Source organism: Mustela erminea, chromosome 2, assembly GCF_009829155.1.
Source record: "Mustela erminea isolate mMusErm1 chromosome 2, mMusErm1.Pri, whole genome shotgun sequence".
Lineage (NCBI taxonomy): Eukaryota > Metazoa > Chordata > Mammalia > Carnivora > Mustelidae > Mustela > Mustela erminea.
This window is the reverse complement of record NC_045615.1, coordinates 27,738,898-27,762,243: the sequence shown is the minus strand read 5'-3', so window position 1 is coordinate 27,762,243 and position 23,346 is coordinate 27,738,898. Positions and strand designations below refer to the sequence as shown.

General features: G+C 35.0%; 1 protein-coding gene across 5 annotated transcripts in view; it reads right to left on the bottom strand.

The window, feature by feature from the left end:
* Positions 1–23,346, bottom strand: part of CBR4 (carbonyl reductase 4) — a 114,224-nt gene that overhangs the window by 79,360 nt on the left and 11,518 nt on the right. Inside the window, exon 5 of one of the 5 annotated variants that reach the window (XM_032332584.1) lies at positions 11,945–13,467. The exons of the other annotated variants lie outside the window; for them this stretch is intronic. Coding sequence (XP_032188475.1) covers positions 13,289–13,467 — 179 coding nt within the window. The 3' untranslated portion in view covers positions 11,945–13,288. Of the gene's footprint in view, positions 1–11,944; positions 13,468–23,346 lie in introns of those variants that run through there. 5 annotated transcript variants of the gene reach the window in all.

Below are 23,346 nucleotides of genomic sequence, written 5' to 3'. Positions count from 1 at the left end.
ATATTCATATATCAATTAATGTAATATACTGCATTAACCAAATGAAGGATAAAAATCATGACCATCTCAAGTAGCTCCATGAAGTAGAAGATGGTGGCTGAGTATGAGGACCCTAGGCTCACCTCATACCATGAATACAAGTAGATGCTATCAAATCATCCAAAATTCCCCAGAATTGACCTGAAGACCAGAAGAACAAACCCCACAACTAAAGACAGAGAAGCCACATCAAAGAGGCCAGGAGTGCAGTGATGCTGAATGGGAGAGATAAAGATAGCAGCCACAGAGGTGGGGAGGGAATTGTGGTCACAGAGGAAGGCAAGAGACAGACTAATACATAGGGGAGTGCAAAGGGAAGACAAATCCCAAGAGCAATTGGCTTAGAACTTGAGAGAGCCCAAACTCCATGAGTTCTTGCAACCAATAGGGCTTAAAGCCAAGAGTTTTAAAGGTCACCATGCTTGGCTATGGGAGAACTTACAGGCACTGGGGCTGCTCCTGGAGAAAAGCAGGGCAAACAGCCTGTGAATGTAGAGCACTAAAAAAAGAGTGATCTGAAGAGTGCCTGGGCACACAATGAGGAGGTTACTTGCTCATCTCAGAAGCTTATCCCACCAGAGGCAACATTCACAGAGAGACCCCTCTGGGAATAAAGGAACTGGCAGGCACCATTTCCATTCCCCAACCCTAAGCATAAACACAGAGCAACCTGCAGGAACCAGAAGCACAAACACTTGCTACCTAACTTGCTTAAACCAAACCCCAAACCCCATACTCTGGTGGAACTACCCTTCTGGGTCTAACTTGCCTCAGTCCCAGCACAGCAGGCCTCCACCCCTAAAAGACAGGCCCAAAGCCCTGCCCACATCCTGTCTCCCAACCGGGGCATTTTGCATGGCCTTGGTCCTGAAGGAGGTGATGACAGGTCTCATTCCACAAGCAGACCAGAGAACACCTAGTTAAATAAAGCACACCACATTCAGGCCAGGGATCAAACAAGGCCCAGAGCAGGCAAAGAGAACCTCTGCAGATGACCAGCCTGAAGGATAAAGTGGTGACAACACAACAGCAGAGCATATGCAACACACACTGGAGACACTCCTGGAAGTGCCAGGCCCTGGGGAACAGGGGACACTACACAGCAAGTCATTCCAGGATGTCTTCTTCATAAAGCATTACATTCAAGAAAAGGAAACACCCTGACTTTCCTAACACAGAAACAAGCATAGAGACTTACACAAAATGAAAAGACAGAGGAATTTCTCCCAGATGAAAAAAGGACAAGGCCATGGCCAGATATACAAGCAAAACAGATATAAATAACATCTCTAATGGAGAATTTAAAGCAGTAATCATAAGGATATTCACTGGACTTGAGAGAGTGGAGAACATCACAGACCATTTACACAGGGATAAGGAATAACACAGAGACAGAGGGCTCAATAAATAAAATGAGAAACACACTTGGTGGAATGAACAGCAGGCTGGAAGACGCAAAGGGATGAATTAATGACGTAGAAGACAGAGCAGTGGAAAGTAATCAAGGTGAACAAAGAGAAAAAAGAATCATGCAAAACAAGAATAGGGAACTCAGTGAATCCGTGAAACATAATAACAGTATTATAGGAGCCTCAGAAGAAGAGAGAGGAAAGAGCAGAGAATTTATTTGAAGAAATAATAGCTAAAAATTTTCCTAATCTGGAGAAGGAAACAGATATACAGATCCAGGAGGCACAGAGAAACCTCAACAAAATCAATAAAAGCAGATCCACATCAAGACATATTATTGTCATTAGAATGGCAAAACATAGTGATAAAGGAAAAATATTAAAAAGAGCAAGAGAAAAGAAAACAGCTACACACAAAGGAAACCCCAGTAAGTTATCAGGGGATTTTTCAGCAGAAACTTTCTGAGCTGGAAAGGAGTGGCATGACATATTCAAAGTGCTGAATGGGAAAAATCTGTAGCCATGAATATTCTTATCCAGCAAGGCTAACATTCAGAAGAGTAGGAGAGAGAAAGAGTTTCCCAGACAAACAAAAACTAAAGGAATTTATGACCACTAAACCAGCCCTCCATGAAATATTACAGGGGGCTCTTAAAGTGGAAAGGAAAGATGAAAAATCACAGTATGAAGGGAGGAAACACAAAAGCAATAAAAATGATTATTTCTGTAAAACATCAATCAAGGAACTCACAGAATAAAAGTACATAAATATGGCACCATATACCTAAAATGAGTGGAGTAAGAATGGGTTCAAACTTAAATGACCATCAAATCGATATAGACTGTGATATGCAGCAAATGTTATATACAAAACCAATGGTAACTATAAAGCAAAAACCATTAATAAATATGCAAAGGATCCAAATGTATCACCAAAGAAAACCAGAGAAAACCATGAAAGACAGAAAGGCAAGAAATCATCAGGGAAGATCTTTAGAAATAACCATAAAACAAGTAATAAAATGACAATAAATATATACTATCAATAATTACTAAGAGTGTAAATGGATTAAACATTTCAATCAAAGACATGGGCTGACATAGTGGATGAAAAAACCCAATACTCATCTATATGCTGCCTACAAAAGACTCATTTCAGACCTAAAGACATTTGTTGATTAAAAGTGAGGGGATGGAGAAACATCTATCATGCAAATGGATATCAAAAGAAAGACAAAGTAGGAATACTTATATGAGACACAAGGAAACCTTAAAACAAAGACTTTAACAAGAGACAAAGGACACTATATAATAATAAAGGGAATAATCTAACAAGATATAACAACTGTAAATATTTGTGCACCCAATGTGGGAGCACCCAAAAAAAAATAAAACAGTTAACAACAAATATAAAGGAACTAATGGGCAATAATAAAATAGTAAGGGACATTAACACCCCACTTACATTGATGGACAGATCATCTAAACAGAAAATCAACATTGAAAAAATGGTTTTGAAGAACACACTAGAACATACGGATTTAACAGACATATACAGAACATTCCATCCTAAAACAGCAGAAAACACATTTTTTTTCAAGTGCACATGGAACATTTTTCAGAATAGATCACATATTAGGCAACAAAACAAGCCTCAACAAATTAAAGAAGATCAAAGTCATACCATGCATTTTTTCTGACCACAATGCAATGAAACTAGAAGTCGATCACAAGAAAAAACCTGAAAAGAACACAAATACATGAAGGTTAAGTAACATGCTACTAAATAACGAATGGACCAAACAGAAATAAGAAATAAAAAAGTACAAATAAAAATTAAAACACAAAGATTCAGAAGCCCAGGTGGCTCAGTTGGTTAAGTGTCTGCCTTTGACTGAGGTCATGCATGATCTCAGGGTCCTGGGATCTAGTCCTGCATTGGGCTCCTTGCTCAGTGGGGAGCCTGCTTCTCCCTCTGCCCCTGCCTGTCACTCCCCCTGCTTGTGCTCTCATGCTCACTCGCTTGCTCTCTCTCTCTCTCTCTCTGATAAATAAGTAAGTAAATAAAATCTTTAGAAAACTCAAAAGGTTAAAAACTTTTGGGATGCAGCAGAAGCAATCCTAAGAGGGAAGTTTATACCAATACAGGTCTACCTCGAGAAGCAAGAAAAATCTTGAACAACCTAACCTTTCACCTAAAGGAGCTAGGAAAAAAAAAATCTAAAACCAGCAGAAAGAAGAAAATAATTAAGATTAGAGCAGAAATAAATGATACAAAAACTTAAAAAAAAAAAGATTTATGAAACCAGGATTTGGGTTCTGTGGGGGGAAAAAACATAAAATAAAACTGATAAATTGTAGCCAGAGTCATTAAGAAAAAAGGAGAAGAGACCCAAATAAATAAAATCACAAATGAGAGAAGGGAAATAATACCACACTAATACAATTACAAGAAAATATTGTGAAATATTATATGCCTAGAAGAAATGCATAAATTCCTAGAAATAAAACCTACTGAAACTGAAACAGGACAAAATAGAAAATTTGAACAGACTGGTTACCAGAAAAAAAATTGAGTCAGTAATCAAAAAACTCCCAACAAACAAAAGTCCAATAGCAGATGAATTCTACCAAAATTTAAAGAAAATTTAATACTTATTCCATTATTCTCAAATAATTCCAAAAAATAGAAAATGAAGGAAAACTTCCAAATTCATTCTATGAGGCCAGCATTACCCTGATACCAAAACCAGATAAAGAAACCACACACAAAAAAGAGAACTACAGGCCAGTATCTCCAACGAACATAAACATAAAAATCCTCAATAAAACACTAGCAAACCAAGTCCAACAATATATTAAAAAATCATTTAACACAACCAAGTGGGATTTACTCCTGGGCTGCAAGGGTTCACTATTTGCAAATCAATCAATCTGACAAATCACATGAATAAGAGAAAGGATAAGAACCATACGATCATTTCCCTATATGCATTAAAAAGCATTTCACAAAGTACAACATCCATACATAATAAAAACCCACAACAAAGTAGGTTTAAAGGGAACACACCTCAAAATAATAAAGGCCATATATGATAAACCCACAAATAATATCATCCTCAATGGGGAAAAACTGAAGGTCTTTCCCCTAAGGTCAGGAACAAGACAAAGATGTTCACTCTCACCACTTTTCTTAATTTAATCAATTAACGTATAATGTATTATTTGTTTCAGGGGGTACAGGTCTGTGATTAATCAGTCTTATATAATACCTAGTGCTCATTATAACATACACCCTCCTCAATGTCCATCACCAGTTACCCTAACCCCCCACCCTCCTCCCCTCCAGCAGCCCTCAGTTTATTTCCTAAGATTAAGAGTCTCGTATAGTTTGTCTCCCTCTCTGGTTTCATCTTGTTTCATTTTTTCCTATCTTTCCCTATGATCTTCTGCCTTGTTTCTTAAATCCCACATAACAGTGAGATCATATGATAATTGTCTTTCTCTGACTAACTTACTTTGCTTAGCTTAAGAACCCTCTAGTTCCATTCACGTCATTGCAAATGGCAAGATTTCAAATTTTTATGGCTGCATAATATTCCATTGTAGTTATATACCACAACTTAATCCATTCATCTGTTGATGGACATCTGGGAACTCTCACCATTTTTACTCAACATAGTACTGGAAGTCCTAACCACAGCAATCAGAAAACAAAAAGAATAAAAGGCATCCAAATTGGTAAGGAAAAAGTAAAATTCTCACTTTTTGCAGATGACCTTAAAGAGTCTACCACAAACCACAAGAACTAATAAACAAATTCAGTAAAGTAGCAGATTACAAAATTAGTATACAGAAATCTGTTGCATTTCTATACACCAGTAACACCAGAAAAACAAATTAAGAAAATAATCCCATGTACAACTATACCAAAAATAATAAGATATCTTAGGAATAAACCTAACCAAAGAGGTGAAAGACCCATCTTCTGAAAACTACAAAACAGTGATGAAAGAAATTGAAAACAATATAGAGAAATGGAAAGACATTCCATACTCATGGATTAAAAGAACTGTTAAAATGTTAAATGTTAAATACTGTTAAAATGTTTATACTACACAAGCAATCTACACATTTAATGCAATCCCTATCAAAATACCACCAGCATTTTTCACAGAAGTAGAACAAACAATCCTAAAATTTGTATAGAACCACTAAAGAACCTGAATAGCCAAAACAATCTTGAAAAAGAAAAGCAAAGCTGGAGGCATCACGATTCTGGATTTCAGGTTGTATTACAAAGCGGTAGTAATCAAAACAGTATGGTACCGGCACAAAAAACAGACAAGTAGATCAATAGAACAAAACAAAAAATACAGAAGTAAACACAAAATTATATGATAAATTAATCTTTGACAAAGCAGGAAAGAATATTCAATGGGAAAGAGAGTCTCTTCAACAAATGGTGTTGGGAAAACTGGACAGCTACATGCAAAAGAATGAAACTGAAACACTTTTTTATACCACACACAAAAATAAATTCAAAATGGATTACAGACCTAAATGCAAGACCTGAAACCATAAAAACTCCTAGAGGAGAGTACAAGCAGTAATTTCTCTGACCCTGGCTATAACAACTATTTTCTAGATATGTTCCCTGAGGCAAGGGAAACAAAAGTAAAAATAAACTATTGGAAGGAGAAAACTGAAAGATTTTCCCCTAAGGTCAGAAACACGACAAAGATGTCTACTCTCGCCACTTTTATTCAACATAGTACTGAAAGTCCTAGCCACAGCAATCATACAACAAAAAGAAATAAAAGGCATCCAAATTGGTAAGGAAAAAGTAAAGTTTTCACTCTTTGCAACTATGAAGCTATACATAGAAAACTCGAAAGATTCTACCAAAAAACTGAAAGAACTAATAAATTCAGTAAAGTAGCAGGATATAAAATCAATGTCCAGAAATTAGCTGCATTTCTATGCACTAATAATAAAGCAGAAGAGAGAGAAATCAAGGAATCGATCCCATTTACAACTGCATCAAAAACCGTAAGATATCTAGGAATAACCTCAAACAAAGAGATAAAGGATCTATACTCTGAAAACTAGAGAGCATTTATGTAAGAAGCTGAGGAAGACAAAAAGAAATGAAAATGTTCCATGCTCATGCACTGAAGAACAAATACTGGTAAAGTGGCTAGGCTACTTAGAGCAATCTATACATTCAATGCAATCCCTATCAAAATACAACCAGGATTTTTTACACAGCTGGAATAAATAATCCTAAAAATTATATGGAACCAAAAAAGACCTCGAGTAGCCAAAGGAATGTTGAAGAAGAAAAACAAAGCTGGAGGCTTCACAATTTCAGACTTTAGGCTGTATTACAAAGCTGTAATTATTAGGACAGTATGGTACTGGCACAAAAACAGACACATCGACCAATGGAACAGAATAGAACCCAAAAATGGATCCTCAACTCTATTGTCAACTAATCTTAGACAAACAAGGAAAGAATATCCAGTGGAAAAAAGACAGTCCCTTCAACAATCAGTATTGGGAAAATTGGACAGCCACATGCAGAAGAATGAAACTGGACCACTTTCTTACACCATATAAAAATAAACTCAAAAAGACGCCTGGGTGGCACAAATTGGTGCAGCCACTCTGAAAAACAGTATGGAAGTTCCTCAAAAAGTTAAAAACAGAATTAACCTAAGATCCAGCAACTGCACTCCAGCTATTTACCCAAAAATACAAAACACTAATTCAAAGGGACATGCACCTCTATGTTTAAAGCAGCATTATTTCAAATAGCCTGGATACGAAAGCAGCCCACAAGTCCACTGATGAATGGATAAAGAAGATGAGATAGACAGATAAATACATGTAAATATAGATATACAGATATAAATGTATCTACAATGGAATATTATATAGCCATTAAAAATAAAGAAATCTTGCCATTTGCAATGACATGGATAGAGCTAGAGAGTATACTACTAAGTGAAGTAAGTCAGTCAAAGAAAGACAAAAACCATATGATTTCACTCGTATGTGGAATTTAAGACAAAGCAAAGGTGAAAAAAAGAGAAGCAAACCAAGAAACACACTCTTAACTACAGAGAAAAACTAATGGTTATCAGAGGGGAGTTGGATGAAAGAATGGGTGAAATAGGTGATGGGGATTAAGGAATACACTTGTGATGAGCACCATATTATTAAAATTAAAACTTTTTAAAAAATCATATAATCTCAACAGGTGCAGAAAAAGTACTTGACAAAATTCAATCTTCATTCATAATCCACTCTGAACAAAGTGGGTTTAGAGAGAACATACCTCAACATAAGAAAGGCCATGTATGAAAAACCCACAGCTAATATCATATTCAATGGTGAAAAATTAAGGATGAAAAAGTTCTAAGATTGGGAGTAAGACAAGGATATCCTTTCTCACCCCATTTATTCTACACAATACTTAAAGTCCCAGCAACAGCAATCAGACAAGAAAAAAAAAAAATCCACACTGAAAGGAAAAAGTTAAGCTGTCAATATCTGCAAATGTAATATATGGAAAATCCTAAAGATCCACTAAAAAACTACAGAACTGATAAATGAATTCAGTAAAGTTGTAGGCTACAAAATTAATATAAAGAAATCTGTCACATTTCTATACACTAACACTGAAGTAGCAGAAAGAGGAAATAAGAAAACATTTCCATTTGCACCAAAAAGAAAATACATAAGAATAAACTTAACACGGATGTGAAAGACCTATTCTGTGAAAACTATAAAACCCTCATGAAAGACACTAAAGATGCCAAATAAATGGAAAGCGAGTCCATGTTAATGGGCTGGAAAAACTAATATTGTCCATGTTACTGATTCAGTCCAACCTATCAAAATACCAAGAGCATTTTCCACAGAACTAGAAAAAAAAATACTAAAATTTGGATGGAACCACAGAAGATGCCAAATAGCCAAAATAATCTTAAGAAAGAACAAAGTTGGAGGTATCACAATCCCAGATTTCACACTATATTACAAAGCTACGGTAATCAAAACAGAATGGCACTAGCAAAAGATGCACAGATCAAGAGAACAAAATAGAGAACTCAGGAAAAAACCCGCACTTATTTGATCAATTAATCAATGGCAAAGGTGATAAAAGTATACAATGAAGAAAAGACAGTCCTCAATAAAAGATGTTGGGAAAACTCAACAGCTACACTGAAAAGAATAAAACTGGACCACCTTCTAAAAATTTATTATGTCAGAGAGAGAAAGTGAGCAAGTGAATAGGGGGAGGGAAAGGGTAGAGTGAGAGAATCCTCAAGCAGACTCCCTCCTGAGCAGAACTCGACATGGGGCTCGACCACTTTCTTACACAATACATAAACTCAAAATGACATAAAGGCCTACATGGGAGATCTGAAACCATAAAACTCCTAAAAGAAAACACAGGCAGTGGGCGCCTGGGTGGCTCAGTAGGTTAAAGTCTCTGCCTTCAGCTCAGGTCATGATCTCAGGGTCCTGGGATGGAGCCCTGCATCGGGCCCTCTGCTCAGTAGGGAGTCTGCTTCCCCCTCTCTCTCTGCCTGCCTCTCTGCCTACTCATAATCTCCATCTGTCAAATAAATAAATAAAATCTTTAAAAAAAAAAAAAAAGAAAACACAGGCAGTAATACCCTGGACATCAGTCTTAGCAATATTTTTCTAGATAAGTCTCCTCAGGCAAAGAAAACAAAAGCAAAAATAAACTATTAGGACATCAAACTAAAAAGCTTTTGCACAGGAAAAATTAAAAAATCAACAAAACCAAAGGCAACTTACTGAGTGGGAGAAAATATATGCAAATGATATATCCAATACAGGATTAATATCCAATATGTATAAGGAACTTACGTAACTCAACACCAAAAATACCCCCAAATAATCCCTTTAAAAATGGGCAGATGACCTGAATGAACATTTTTTCAAAGAAGACATACAGATGGTCAAGAGACATATGAAAAGATGCTCAACATCACTAATTATCAGGAAAATGTAAATCAAAGCTACAATGAGATAGCATCTTACACCTGTCAGTATGGCTAAAATCAAAATGACAAGAAAAAACAAGAGCTGACAAGGATGTAGAGAAAAAGAAACCCTTGTACACTGTTGGTGGGTTGTAAATTGGTGCAGCCACTGCTAATAACAGTATGGAGGTTCCTCAAAAAACTAAAAATTGAAATACCGTATTATCCAGTAATTCCACTACTAGGTATTTACCCAGAGAAAATGAGAACATTAATTGAAAAAGATATATGTGCCCTATGCTTACTGCAGCATTATTTGCAACAGCCTAAATATGAAAGCAACCCAAATGCCCATCAAAGAGGAATGGAAAAATAAAATGCGGTGTATATATACACAATGGAATATTATTCAGCCATAAAAAGAATGATATCTTGCCACTGGTGACACCATGAATGGATCTAGAGGGTATTGTCCTAAGTGAGATAAGTCAGAGAAAGACAAATAGTATAGGAGTTCACTTATATGTGGAATCAAAACACACACACATACACACACACACACACACACACACACAAAGCAAAAAACATGCCCTAAATACAGAGGTCATATCAATGGGGGGAGGTGGGCAAAATGAGTGAAGAGGAATGGGAGGTACCGGCTTTCAATAACCAAATGAATAAATCACAGGAATGAAAGGTACAATATAGGGAATACAGTCAATGGTATTATAATAGTGTTATATGGTAACAGATGGTAGCTGCAGTTTTGGTGAGCAGAACATAACATATAAAGTTGCTGAATTACTGTTACTATATTGAATTACTGTGTGTTAACCACACTTCAACTAAAAGAACTATTTTTTTTCAATTAAAAAGAAAAGTCCTACAGGTAATACTGATAACCACCCCCCTTTTGGGTTATTAGCCCAAGAATTCTAAGCCAAATTTCTGGTAATTACTTGAACTAAGTTTTCCTAACACAAAACAATTGATTGACTTAGGATCGCAAATTCAATTTTAAATGGAAAGTAAACATCAAAATCAGAGATAAATTACAAAAAAAGATAAATTATCAAAAAAGATTAAGTCACAGGGATTTGATTTAAAAAAAAAATAGTATTCCAGGAAGCACACTGAGAGAACAAATGTATCTCAGTGACTATCACCAACTATAGCACAGAGTAATGGACTCCTGAATGGATCTTGAATCAAAAAATCATAGTGGTTTATCAGTTATTTATGGAGCATATCCAGTGTACTCAGGGATGACTAGGCAAAGTGGGTGTATCAAAAGAAGTTCCAGATATTTAGCAGGTATTCAACCAATATTTGAGTTCAGTAGCTAAATAAATGAAAACACAGTATGGTCTCTACCCTCAGGAGCTTACAATGTAGTAGAAAGATAAAACAAATATAAAAGAAATTTAATTATTAAATAATTTGTATACAGTTCACCCTTGAACAATGCAGAAGGCTGGGGCACTGATCACCCGCACAATCTAAAATTCACCTATAACTGATGCCCAAGAACATAATCATTAATAGCCTACTGTTGACTGGAAGCCTTCCCAATAACGTAAACAGTGAACACATTTTTTGTAAGATGAATATATTCTATATTCTCAAAATAAAGCTAGAGAAAATATTAAAATCATAGAATACATTTACAGTAGTGTACTATAAAATATGCCCATTTAAGTGGCCCCACACAGCTCAAAACCATGTTGTTCAAAGGTCAACTGTATGTATGTTAAGTTGTTAAGAAATCACAGTTCTTGAGTGGCTGAACATACACAACAGCTGCCAACTGATTTGAGCAACAGGACACAAGTATTAAATTACAAGTTCTACCAGGTCCATGAAAGTAAGTGAATTCACCTGGAGTGGAAAAGTGAAGGCTTATTTTACCTATTTCAAAATCTCTTCCCATATTCTACTACTTTGATATGGCCTGTGCGAGGGAGATGTATCATCAGTTAAAAAGGTTTAAATATACACTCTTAAAGGTTAAACCTATCTGTAGCTTAATGTCACTAATTGAATGAAATATATTGGTTTCTTCCTCATCACCAGTCACATCACCCTCACTGATGATTTCAGAGATGAAGTATCCGGAGAAGGAAATTCTAACCTGAGGAGGATGTTATGCGAAGAAATGCAGGTAGCTAAAGGTGTGCCGGTGAGGCAGCATTAGAAAAACGGCCTACTTTGTCTCCACAGACTCTCCTACCTTAAAAGCATCAGCTACAGCATTTGAAACCATCCTCACTGCTCCATTTCTTTTATGTGCCTAGAACCGTTAATGCTTGATAAATCCTATATATTACCATGCGTGCATTTAGTAAGCAGTTTGATTAATAATACTCATTTTACTCACACTTAATAACTTCTTCACTCTTAAATAGATTTCTCTAAGTAAAAATTATTTTGAAGATAAATTTAAAATAATTTGAGTCAGGAAGCTTAATGTAGAATTTAGATCTTTTATTACCTTTTACTTTATTTTTTATTTTTATTATCTTTATCACATTGCATTTATTTAGTACAACCTCCTCACACCTTTGCACTGACTTGCAATATAAAATTAAATCTGTTTAAATAAAATAATGTTCCATGCTAATAAAACTCTAAAAGATTACTTTTTAAAATGCAGTAAATATTTAAAACATATTTTGAAATGATAAATAATAAAAATCAACATGAATCCAGTGACATTATCCTCCACATTATTTAAAATATCATATTATTCCCCACAAAAGAATTCAATATGAGAGTTCAATGCAAAACAAATATTGCCTGATATTTTACATTCAATTTGTGTCTTTACTTCTATTCTCAGGCAGATATTTTCTCTTTAAAGTAATGCTTTAACTGTTCCTTATGAATACATCTTATTCATTGCTACTGCATATTTATTTATCATTTTTTGATGACTCAGTAGTAATTAATTATTACTGTAATTAATTACATATTTCTGTAATTAAGCATTTCTGAAGTTTAAGGGTAAAAAAATCATATTATATTCAATCATACAAAATACTCTTGATTTTTTAAATGTCAATTATTTGTTATACTATTTTTAAGTAGTTTGCTAAACTGAGTGTTACACAAAAAAACTACTTCTATTTCCTAAGTTGATAAGAACTCAGCTCATTCCTATACCAGATCTTAAAACCTTAAGGGTTAATCTTTATCATCTTTGAGAATTTCTAAAGAATCAGTCAACTATACCGCATCTGTATTTGTGAATTTGTATTTGTGAATTATTTTGTCCAGCCGCTTTATCAGGAATAATGCACTCAAAGAAACCGGGCTCTAAATTCATGCCAAACGGATCATTTTTTTTCAACCTGTATAAATACTGTTCTTCTAAGGTATATGGAAAAGGAATATAATGTGTAACTGGCAGGACTGCTAAAGTACTGACAACTAAATAATATCCTATAAATACTCCTATCTTAGCAATGGCCCAAACGTTAACTTCTAGAGAATTTTGACTGATACAATAAAATAATTCATGCCCAATTAGATTATATAATTTTTGCACTTTTGAGACCAAAAATATAAATTAGTGTCCATTTATATCATTTGCAAATGTCTATATACTAACATTGCTAGAGCCTATAAGGTACATAACACTTAGAAAACACAAATGGTTAGACAGTGCTCTTTTCAGATATATTCATATAAAGATGAAAATCAATACTTGTATCATCAATTGCTCTAATTAGCAAATGTCACCCGCACAGGTATGACTGTCAATAGCCAAACTGTACCCTTGATTATAATCACTATTATAACTGAATAATCTGTAAATCATATCATGAGTTGTAATCCCCCATCCACTACCAGAACATGCCCTGTAATATACGGTGATTCTAAAAGAAACACAACCGCATGTGCCACATCAATAGGTTCTCCAAACCTCCCAAGAGGGATACTTTTCTTTAAATGTTCTTCTTTCAAGTCTTTCGTCATATCTGTGTGAACAAATCCTAAAAGAGAAATGTTTATTTAGTTGAAAAGAGTAGGGACCAAGCCGTCTGCTCAATTTTAAACAAAAATAAATTTGCTCCTGATAATTTTGAGATTATTAACAAACTTGTTTCGGAAATACAGAGTTCTGCTAGCAATCAAGCAACCAAGTCTACATTTCAATTTAACTCAATGAAAATTTACTGAACACCAACACATGTGACTCCCAAATAACTGGCCCAACTCCTAGCACAATATAAGTGGGTAGATACAAACATGAAAATTCATTCCTTGGGGAACCTGTAGTTTATGGAAGAAACACACACCTGTATCCCTAAATATAATAAAAGGTCATCTGGTGAATACCCTTATACATAAAGTACCACAAAGAAGGAATTTTCACTTGATTGGGAGTAGAGGGGTAATAGGGTTAGAGGGAAAAAAGCAGTCACATAAACTGATGAGGCACTTCTGACAAAAATTAGTTTTGTTTGCTATAGCTAAGATAGCTGATGATGAGAAAGACCAGTATTTCCAATATTCATATAAGAAAAAAATCTTATGGCATGATCCTACTGTGATGCAAGTATATACTGAAAATTCAAACTTTAACATGGCATTGGTTTTCTAAAGTATATGGTTCTGTGGTATAAAGTACCACATAATATATTAGACAACCAATTCTAAATGATTCATATCATAGATCTATGCCAGAACTATAAATTTATTAAGAAAATCTTGTGGGGCGCCTGGGTGGCTCAGTGGGTTAAAGCCTCTGCCTTCGGCTCAGGTCATGATCCCGGGGTCCTGGGATCGAGCCCCGCATCGGGCTCTCTGCTCCGCAGGGAGCCTGCTTCCTCCCCTCTCTCTCTGCCTGCCTCTCTGCCTGCTTGTGATCTCTGTCAAATAAATAAATAAAATCTTTAAAAAAAAAAAAAAAAAAGAAAATCTTGTGAGATCAGTCTGAGATGAACACATATTACCAATACTCAACTTAAAAAAATCAGTATACTGTACACAACTCATTTAAAACTTTTAAAGAAGAGAACAAATAATTAACCCTCATGAAATTAATAAAAAAGACTTTTTTTAATTTTAAGGTCACGAAAAATACATGGACTAAAAGTCAGACATGTGAAGTGTAGTTCAATGTGCAACCTCAAAAAGTTTTCAAAAAAAAAAAACCAGTTTTCAGACTGGCTTGTGTTAAAATTAAATCATTTTAATTCAAACTGTGAATTAATCTAAATACGCTGCCATTTGAAGTATGAGGATAAATGTGAACTAAACACTGTACTAAGAATTAACATAAGGTCACTGGTTTATTATGTAATACTATGTTCTTAATTTTTCTTTGCCTTAGGTTTCACTTACAAATTTTTAAAATTTCCTTAAAAGTCTAATAAGAAACAATCACAGATTTTCCTAACATGAAGCCTGCAACAGTGACAGCTTTCTTATGGAAGAACTAGAAACAAGCTGAGTATCTTTCAAAAAGAAACTGTTTAAAGAAATCCTGGTACAGCCATACTGTAGAATAATATGCATCTATTAAAAATGAATCTACGAAGGACTTTTAAAGAGGAAAATAGTATTTGCCTATTAAAAATGAGGTTACAAATGCATTATAACCCCATTAAAAAGAAAACAAAATATGTATATACTAATGACTAAAACAACCACCAAATATTAACAGTGATTATCACTAAATACTAGAATTACAAGTGATGATTTTTACTTTCTTCTCTGGATTTGTCTATACTTTCCAAATTGTCTACAATGTATGTATACTATCTTTGTATTCAAATAAAAAGTTATTGAAAAAGATGCACAGTATTAACTTCAGATTCTCTGAAATGAGGACCTGGAATAAAAAAATAATGTTATACTATTTATGTGTTTCATTGTGAGATTACATTGTGAAATACAACCTTATCTGCCATTAAATCTTACTACATTTTTTATTTTTATTCTTTTTTAAGATTTTATTTAAAAAAAAAAAGATTTTATTTATTTATTTGACAGAAATCACAAGTAGGCAGAGGCAGGCAAAGAGAGGGAGGGAGGCAGGCTCTCTGCTGAGCAGAGAGCCCGATGCAGGACTTGATCCCAGGACCCTGAGATCATAACCTGAGCTGAAGGCAGAGGCTTTAACCCACTAAGCCACCCAGGCGCCCAAATCTTACCACATTTTTTAAAAAGTCCACCCCATTTACTTCAATCCCTTTCTTCTTTAAGGACAATGAGATGAAAAAAAAAAAAAAAAGAAAGAAAGAAGAATGAGATGGCCAGATGGAATGCAAGAATAAAGAGAAGTAGCTGACAGAGATAATAAGAACACTGGACAAGCAGAATTTCAAGTGAACAGTAAATGAAACTTCATCTACAGTGAAGAGTCATAATAATCAATAGGCAATCCAATTACCTTAAAAAGCACTATCATGGGACTTCCTGATATCCAAAGTTTTACATCTTTGGACACATTTATTTCCAAAAACACCTCAGAGTGTATTAGGAAAAAAAAAAAACCCTCATCTCACACATTCAAAAAGCTGAATGAATTAAAATTATGAATGTAACATTTAAAGATTACATTATATTCTCAAGGAGTTCATGATATACCTACTTTATTCAAAGGTTGTTTTGAATTCTAACAAAACTGGCATAAAATATTTCCCCACTAACTCTCAACACCCTCAGCAGAAAATCAATAATGTATTTTAATCTTAAATAAAAGAAAAAACTTGGGGTGCCAGTATGGCTCAGTCAGTTGAGTGTCTGACTTCATTTCATTCAGGTCATGATCCTGGAGTCATGGGGTCGAGCCCCGCATTAGGCTCCTCACTCAGCAGGGAGTCTTCTTGAGATTCTCTCTCCCTCTGCCCTTCTCCCAGCTCTTTCTCTCCTCTCTCTCAAGAGTAAATAAATCTTTTTTTTTTTTAATTCATAAAAACTATAGTAAAAATGTTTTTGCAAGGAAGACCCTGTAATGATGAGTTAGCAAATTCCAGGCTCAACGTCTAGTGAGCCTTTTCTGGTTCTGGGGACTTTTTCTCAAAAGCAGCACTTTGTGATTAAAAAGACCACTTGATTAGGACATATTAAATTAGATTCTGGTTCCCTGCTCTGCTACTACTATCAAAGCTAGGACCCAAGCAAAGTCATGTAGTACCTAAAACTGTATGACTGTTTCTGCATCATAAAATAAGTGAAGTAGATTGAAAATGATGGATCCTTGAGATATCTTTTAGCTCTACAAAATTATGATTCCAGGATGAAAAGTATGCCTCATTAATGACAACTGTACTTGAAGATTAGGAAAGTGAGCTCCCCTAAAAGAATCCTCAGTTCCTACGTTGATAGCTGGGTGGATAATTAGAATAGCTCCAAATCAGGAAGCACTGATACTAATCTAGGTTTTTATTCATTCTGGGCAGAAAGAAACAGATTTGGGTCAACGTCAGGCCTTACATGTTTGTCCCTTTTGAAACAAAAAGTAAGGCCACACAATCTGTGAGAGGCCATCTGAAGGCATTTCCATCTTGGAAAAAAAGGCAGATATAGAACAGAGCATTTAGTACAGAAAGGCAAACCATGGATAGGAAGAGAGATCTAGACAGTGAGATAAGTTTAAGAATTTCAGTGAGATAGAAAGAAGTCTTATGCCTCATACATACAGGCCATGACAACAGATTATATTCTTCCAAAAAACAATCAAATAAGCCAGATACATGAAATAGATAAAGGCTAATATCTTGAAGTTTTTGATAAGTTCTTGTTCAACATTACAGCCTAGATTCAGCCCTACCAGAGTCTGTGTCCACGTTTGGTCAAATTTGAGAAGGAGAGGTATCATCTGAGTCCAACAATGATTGCAAGAAGTCCAGAAATGGAATCATGATGTTCAAACACCCACCTCACATGAATATTATCCCTCCACTGCTCAAGCCTGGAATATAAGGGTGTTATTTCACAAGGGAAAGTCTGCCACAGATTCTCCCCAGGTCTATGAATGGATAGTTATAATGACAATCCTTGTGGGACAGCTGCTAGCCAACCCTGAATGCTAGACAAAGACTAAACTAAAGTGGGCATCAGAGGCCAAGCTGAAAGAAAGGGATTAATTCACCAATATTGGCTTTTCCTCTTTGATTCTGATGTCTGATATGGAGACCAAGAATATCCAAAGACCCAAGAGCCTTTCTCTCATCATTATCGGCAGCTTTTTTTTTTAAATTAATAGACTTATTTTTAGAGCAGTTTTAGGTTTACAGAAAAACTGAACATAAAGTAGGGGGGGGGGTTCCCATATATTTCCTTATCACATTAGTCCTATTTTCCCCAATTATTTATAGCTTGCCTTAGGGTGGTACATTTGATGGTCCAATATTGATACATTATTAAGTAAAGTCCATAGTTTACATTAGCATTCACCCTTTGGATGGCATATAGTTCTATGTTTTTACAAACATGTAACACAACATATCCACCATTATAGTATCATACAGAATAAATTTACTGCCCTAAAAATCTGAAGCTTTAAAAAAAAATGTAAATCTTTACCAAACTTATTAGAAATCAGATTTAAAAAATGTGAAGCTAATTTCAAAAGATTCCAGGCTCAACTAAATTTCGATGTCATTTTATGCTATAGCTCATAAACCATGTGATCCTCACTTATAAATATATTGACAACCCAGGTCACTGCATATAAACAGCCTATTGGCTTCTCTATCATACATCACAGGACCTCAGCAGAGATATCAGCAGTCCTTAAACATTTCATATACTCATTTTTGTGCTTGTACTGCTCTCCAGTTTGTGATTTCTCCTTGACCCGATAGACTCTCTTCCATAACATTCTGTCACTTTATTTATAAAGTTCTGGAAATTTTGTTCTCCTACTCACTTCACTATGTATGTATTTACAATGCCTTTCAAGCTGGGTTATGAAAATATTAAACTACCCATAGGTGCCACTGTCCAACAAATGATGTTATTATTGAACACTTGGACAATTAGAGGTTTCCAGCTGGAAACAAAGTTTTCACTCCTTAAGCCCACAAATAAATAACTGAAATGACACACCCTCCACTTAGAATAAGGATACTTCCACTTTAGTTCCACATACATGACAACACACTCAGTGTATCTTTTTTAAAAAGGTACAGATAGGAGCACCTGGGTGGCATAGTCGGTTAAGCTTTAGACTCTTGATTTTGGCTCAGGTCATGACCTCAAGTGTTGTGAGATCAAGCCCTGTTTGGGCTCCATGCTGGGTGTGGAGCCTGCTTAAGATTCTCTCTCTCTCTCCCTTTCCTGCTGCCCCATCCCCTACTTTCCCCCTCTTAAAAAAAATAATAATAATAAAAATAAATTAAAAGGTACCGATATACTCTTCCACATAAAAGAAAGTACATGGTTCTTGTCCAGTGAGAATTTATATTTGGTAAGTTATAAAGAAAATGTGTTTCTTTTACCCATTTTTTTTTGGTTAGTTATATAAATAAATAGCATCTCATTTCCATATTAGTTGATCACTATGTTAGTTTAGAACGCTTTTATATACAACACAGACCATATATTTAAATAAGATACAAGAATTTTAGGCTATCACCAATATTAATAATCGTAGGATATATACTATTTGATATATACATCTACTGGCTCAGGTTTTGATTCTCTGGTATATAGAAAGAATTAAAATAACCCCAGATACTTTTCTTTTTAAAGGAGAACAAACAAGGCTGTCGCCAAAAACTAGACCAAAATTTTAACGTGACCAAATTCAGGTATCTTAATACTATGTTAGCAGAAATGTACAGGGAAACAGTGTGAAAAATCAATTCCATAACCAAACAGCACATAAAAAAACCTAGAATAATACCTGTTTGGGGCAGCTGCCAAGCTTACACAAACATCTGTCAACAAAATTTTCTCCAAGCAGTAAACATAAAAGCCCTTCAACTGGGGCGCCTGGGTAGCTCAGTGGGTTAAGCCTCTGCCTTCGGCTCGGGTCATGATCTCAGGGTCCTGGGATCGACCCCCACATCAGGCTCTCTGCTCAGCGGGGGAGCCTGCTTCCCCCTCTCTCTCTGCCTACCTCTCTGCCTACTTGTGATCTCTATCAAATAAATAAATAAAATCTTTAAAAAAAAAAAAAAAGCTCTTCAACTTAAGAAAGGGAGGGCTGGACATTTAAGGTATCCTACAGAAATAAATGCAATGCTGTACTATTTGTCAGATTTTAAAATGCATATACCCTTTGAGTCCTGGCAGTTTTGTTCCCAGAATTACTCTCATTATACTCATACACATATAAATTACATACAAGTATTGTCACTGCATTATTAATTGTAATGACAAAAGATCAGAAGCAATCTAACTGTCCATCAAGAGGCAACAGGATAAATCCATTATGATACACCCATAAGACAGACATTACCGTCTTTTAATTCAGCCATTAAACAGTCACATAAGACTGCATATTTTATGATTTGGTTTACATTAACTGTCCCAGAATAGGGAAATCTACAGAGACACAAAGTAGATTAGTGGTTGCCAGAAGCTGGGGAGACTGGAGGCAAATGAGGAGTGAATGCTAAAGGCTATAGGTTTTTTGGGGGATGATGACAATGTTCTAAAATGTATTCTAAAATTCTGAAACTATACTAAAACCAATAAGTTGTACAATATAAATGATTGAATTATATGATCTGTGAAGTATTGCCATAAAGCTGTTATTCTAAAAAGTAAAGCAGTTCTATATGGAATATTATGGAATCAATTCCAAGATATATTGTGTTATGAATAAAGCAAGATACAGAATACTGGAGAGTATGATACAATTTTTTTTCTTTTTACATATATAGTTATATATTCATATAAATAAATACAGACATATACCTATATATTATAGGTATATACACACACATATTTTTATTGACTTGTATATGAAATACCAAAGACACTAGTTAACAGGAATTACTTTTGAAGAAGGAAACTGAATGATTAGGGGAAAGAAAACTCACTTTTTAATCTATGCCTTTTTGTACTCCTGAATTTTGTACCATGTTTGTAGTATCTATTGAGAACACATTTTTTTAAAATAATATATCCATTATAGTTTCAATTTTTTAAGGCTATTTTTTAATTTTTATTTATTTATTTGAGTGAGTGAGAGAGTGAGAGAGAGAAAAAGCAGGGTAGGGGCTGAGGGAGAGAGAAAAGCAGACTTTCCGCTAAGCAGAGAGCCTGAAAGAGGCTCAATCCCAGGACTCTGGGATCAGACCCAACCTGAAGGCAGATGCTTAACCAACTGAGTCACTCAGGCACCCCTATAGTTTCAATTTATCAAATATTCTGTTGCTCATATTCAATATTTTCTAAGTGGTTAGAATTATCCAGAAAATATTCAATATTAGAAAATATTTAATATTTTCTAATCAGTTAGATCTATTTTATATTTGAATACCAAAGCTTAGTAACTAACTGATCTTTAAGAAGTCAATAACATTAGGCCGTGAATAAGGGCCTAATTTATTACTCCCTGCTTCTGGGTTTTACTGTTTTCCTTAACTGGAAACTCCATTTGAAGGTAGGTAACCAGGAAAACTGACATAAGAAGAAACATATTTGTTAATTCTGAGGCCTGTCAGTTCTATTAGAAGATCTGGTGATGAATCTGTCTGAAATTACTACCTAAAATAAATAAATAATCCATACAACCAATTTAATTCTTCTATTTCGACCTGCACTTTGCCTCTAATCAATAAAGCATATTCACACTATGAATCCTGCTAAGTATATATGGCCAATAATAAAGGTCACCCTATGAAACAGTCACAATTTTAGTGACAGGTATTTTCCTGTACTACAAATTATACTGGAAAATAAGATCTTTCAGAAAGGCTATACAAACACACTTCTACAACACTCCTAAAACTTTTCTTTGTATACAAACTGGATTCCCCATTATTTAGCCTGTTGCCTTGACAACTGATTCACTCTGACAAAAGTAAGCATTCCTTCTTCAATGTTTCCATAGCATCATATATGTTCCTCTACTTTACATCTGTCATTCAGCTTTTTAATTATTTGTTTATATGTCTTTCTCACAGTACTTAGCTCCTCATAGCAGAAATACCTTTTTCATTTTTTATAATTTTGGAACCCTTGCATATAGAAAAAACTCGAGAAAGTTTACTGAGTTATTATGAATTAGAAACACGTGCATCATCCTTAAATCATCCAGCTTTTAAATGATCATGAACTAGAATTAACTCTTCCTCACCCACACTATGGCAATCCCTTAACAGAGTAAACCAAATACATGCGGCCCCAAATCACAAATAATCTATTCCATATATGGCTAACCTAAGCTAACACTAAAATCAATCAGGTTGCATAAGCATGCACAAACAGAAAGCAGTGTCAAAATGACAGTATAAGTTTTGGATTTTTTTTTCTTTTTTTTTTTTTTTCTCTAAAATGGTTGTATATAAACTAGAGTCATTTATCAAATGTTCATGGATTTGGAATGCTTGAATTTAGGTAGTCTCTGTGACTGAACAATGAACTGAGCTGAAGGCACATAACAAAGCACAAAGGTTATCAGGACAATTTGACATTTCCCTAAACCCTGCTAGTTTAGCATCACTGCCAAATAAAACACCAATCCCAGGGGTTCCTGGTTGGCTCAGATGATTAAGCGTCTGCCTGCAGCTTGACCTTGGGTCATGATCCTAAGGTCCCGTGATCCAGTCTGGCATCAGGCTCCTTGCTCAGGGGAGAATCTCCTCTCCCTCTCCATCTGCCTCTCCCCCTGCTTGTCCTCTCTCTTGCACTCTCTTTCAAATAAATAAATAAGCAAACAAACAAACAAACCAATCCAGCATACAAGCTGGAACCATTAGTGACCCAAAATGGAAAGGTGTCAAAGGTCTATATCAGCCTACTCTCTTACAACCAACCAATGAACCAAAAGGTCTTTTCTGTATAGATAATCAATTCTTCAATACCTACAGTAAACTAGCAAAAACATTCCATGGCAAACTGGCCGAGGTATACGAAAACAATCATTTCATTCAGAAGTTGCGTTAATACCTAACCCAAATTTTTATCACACCAAAGAATCATAGTATAGATTGGAGTTTTAGCACCTTTTTATCGCCTTCTTCACTAATCCAGGTAATTTGTATATATGTTTTGGGTTTTTTTAAATATCCATTTGGTCCAAGGACAGTTTATTCTTTTCATAATGGCATGGTCTAATGTCTTTGGTAAGTTAAACTTTTGTTTATATTACCTGCATTCTGCTGAACTGATGAATCACAAAGAACTCTAATTTCCAGATAAATGATTTTTGATGTTGTTGTGGGACTTCTTGAAATTTTTGCAATACTGAAATATAAGGTATTCTTAAAACTAGAGTTACTTTGTTACATGGTCTGCTTATAAATCTGTGAAATCCCAGATACTTGAGGCAACATCCATAATTTTCATTTTGTATTTCTAACTGGGTTAATACTAACTTTATACATGTTTAACTGATCTGTATACTTTGGAATGTCACTTAGGTAAGGTTTCTGACTAATCTTAAAGTCATCACAATTAATACTTGCATATTCGACATTTCTGGACCTATTTTGGCTGAAGAATGATGTACAGTTGCAAACATTTTGCATTTCATGTTTTGGAAAACTTAATATGTTTTTATATAGGTATTTTAAGGAAATTTCAACTGCTTCTATTATTCTGTGAACTAAACAAAATGCATAGCACCGAGTCTTCTGATAGATGTCTATATGCTACATTGTTTCAGTCACTTCTGGAAGGTCCCATAATGTATGTAGATCATAACAGAGATCAGCATCTAAAACATGGTCCCTTTCTCACCC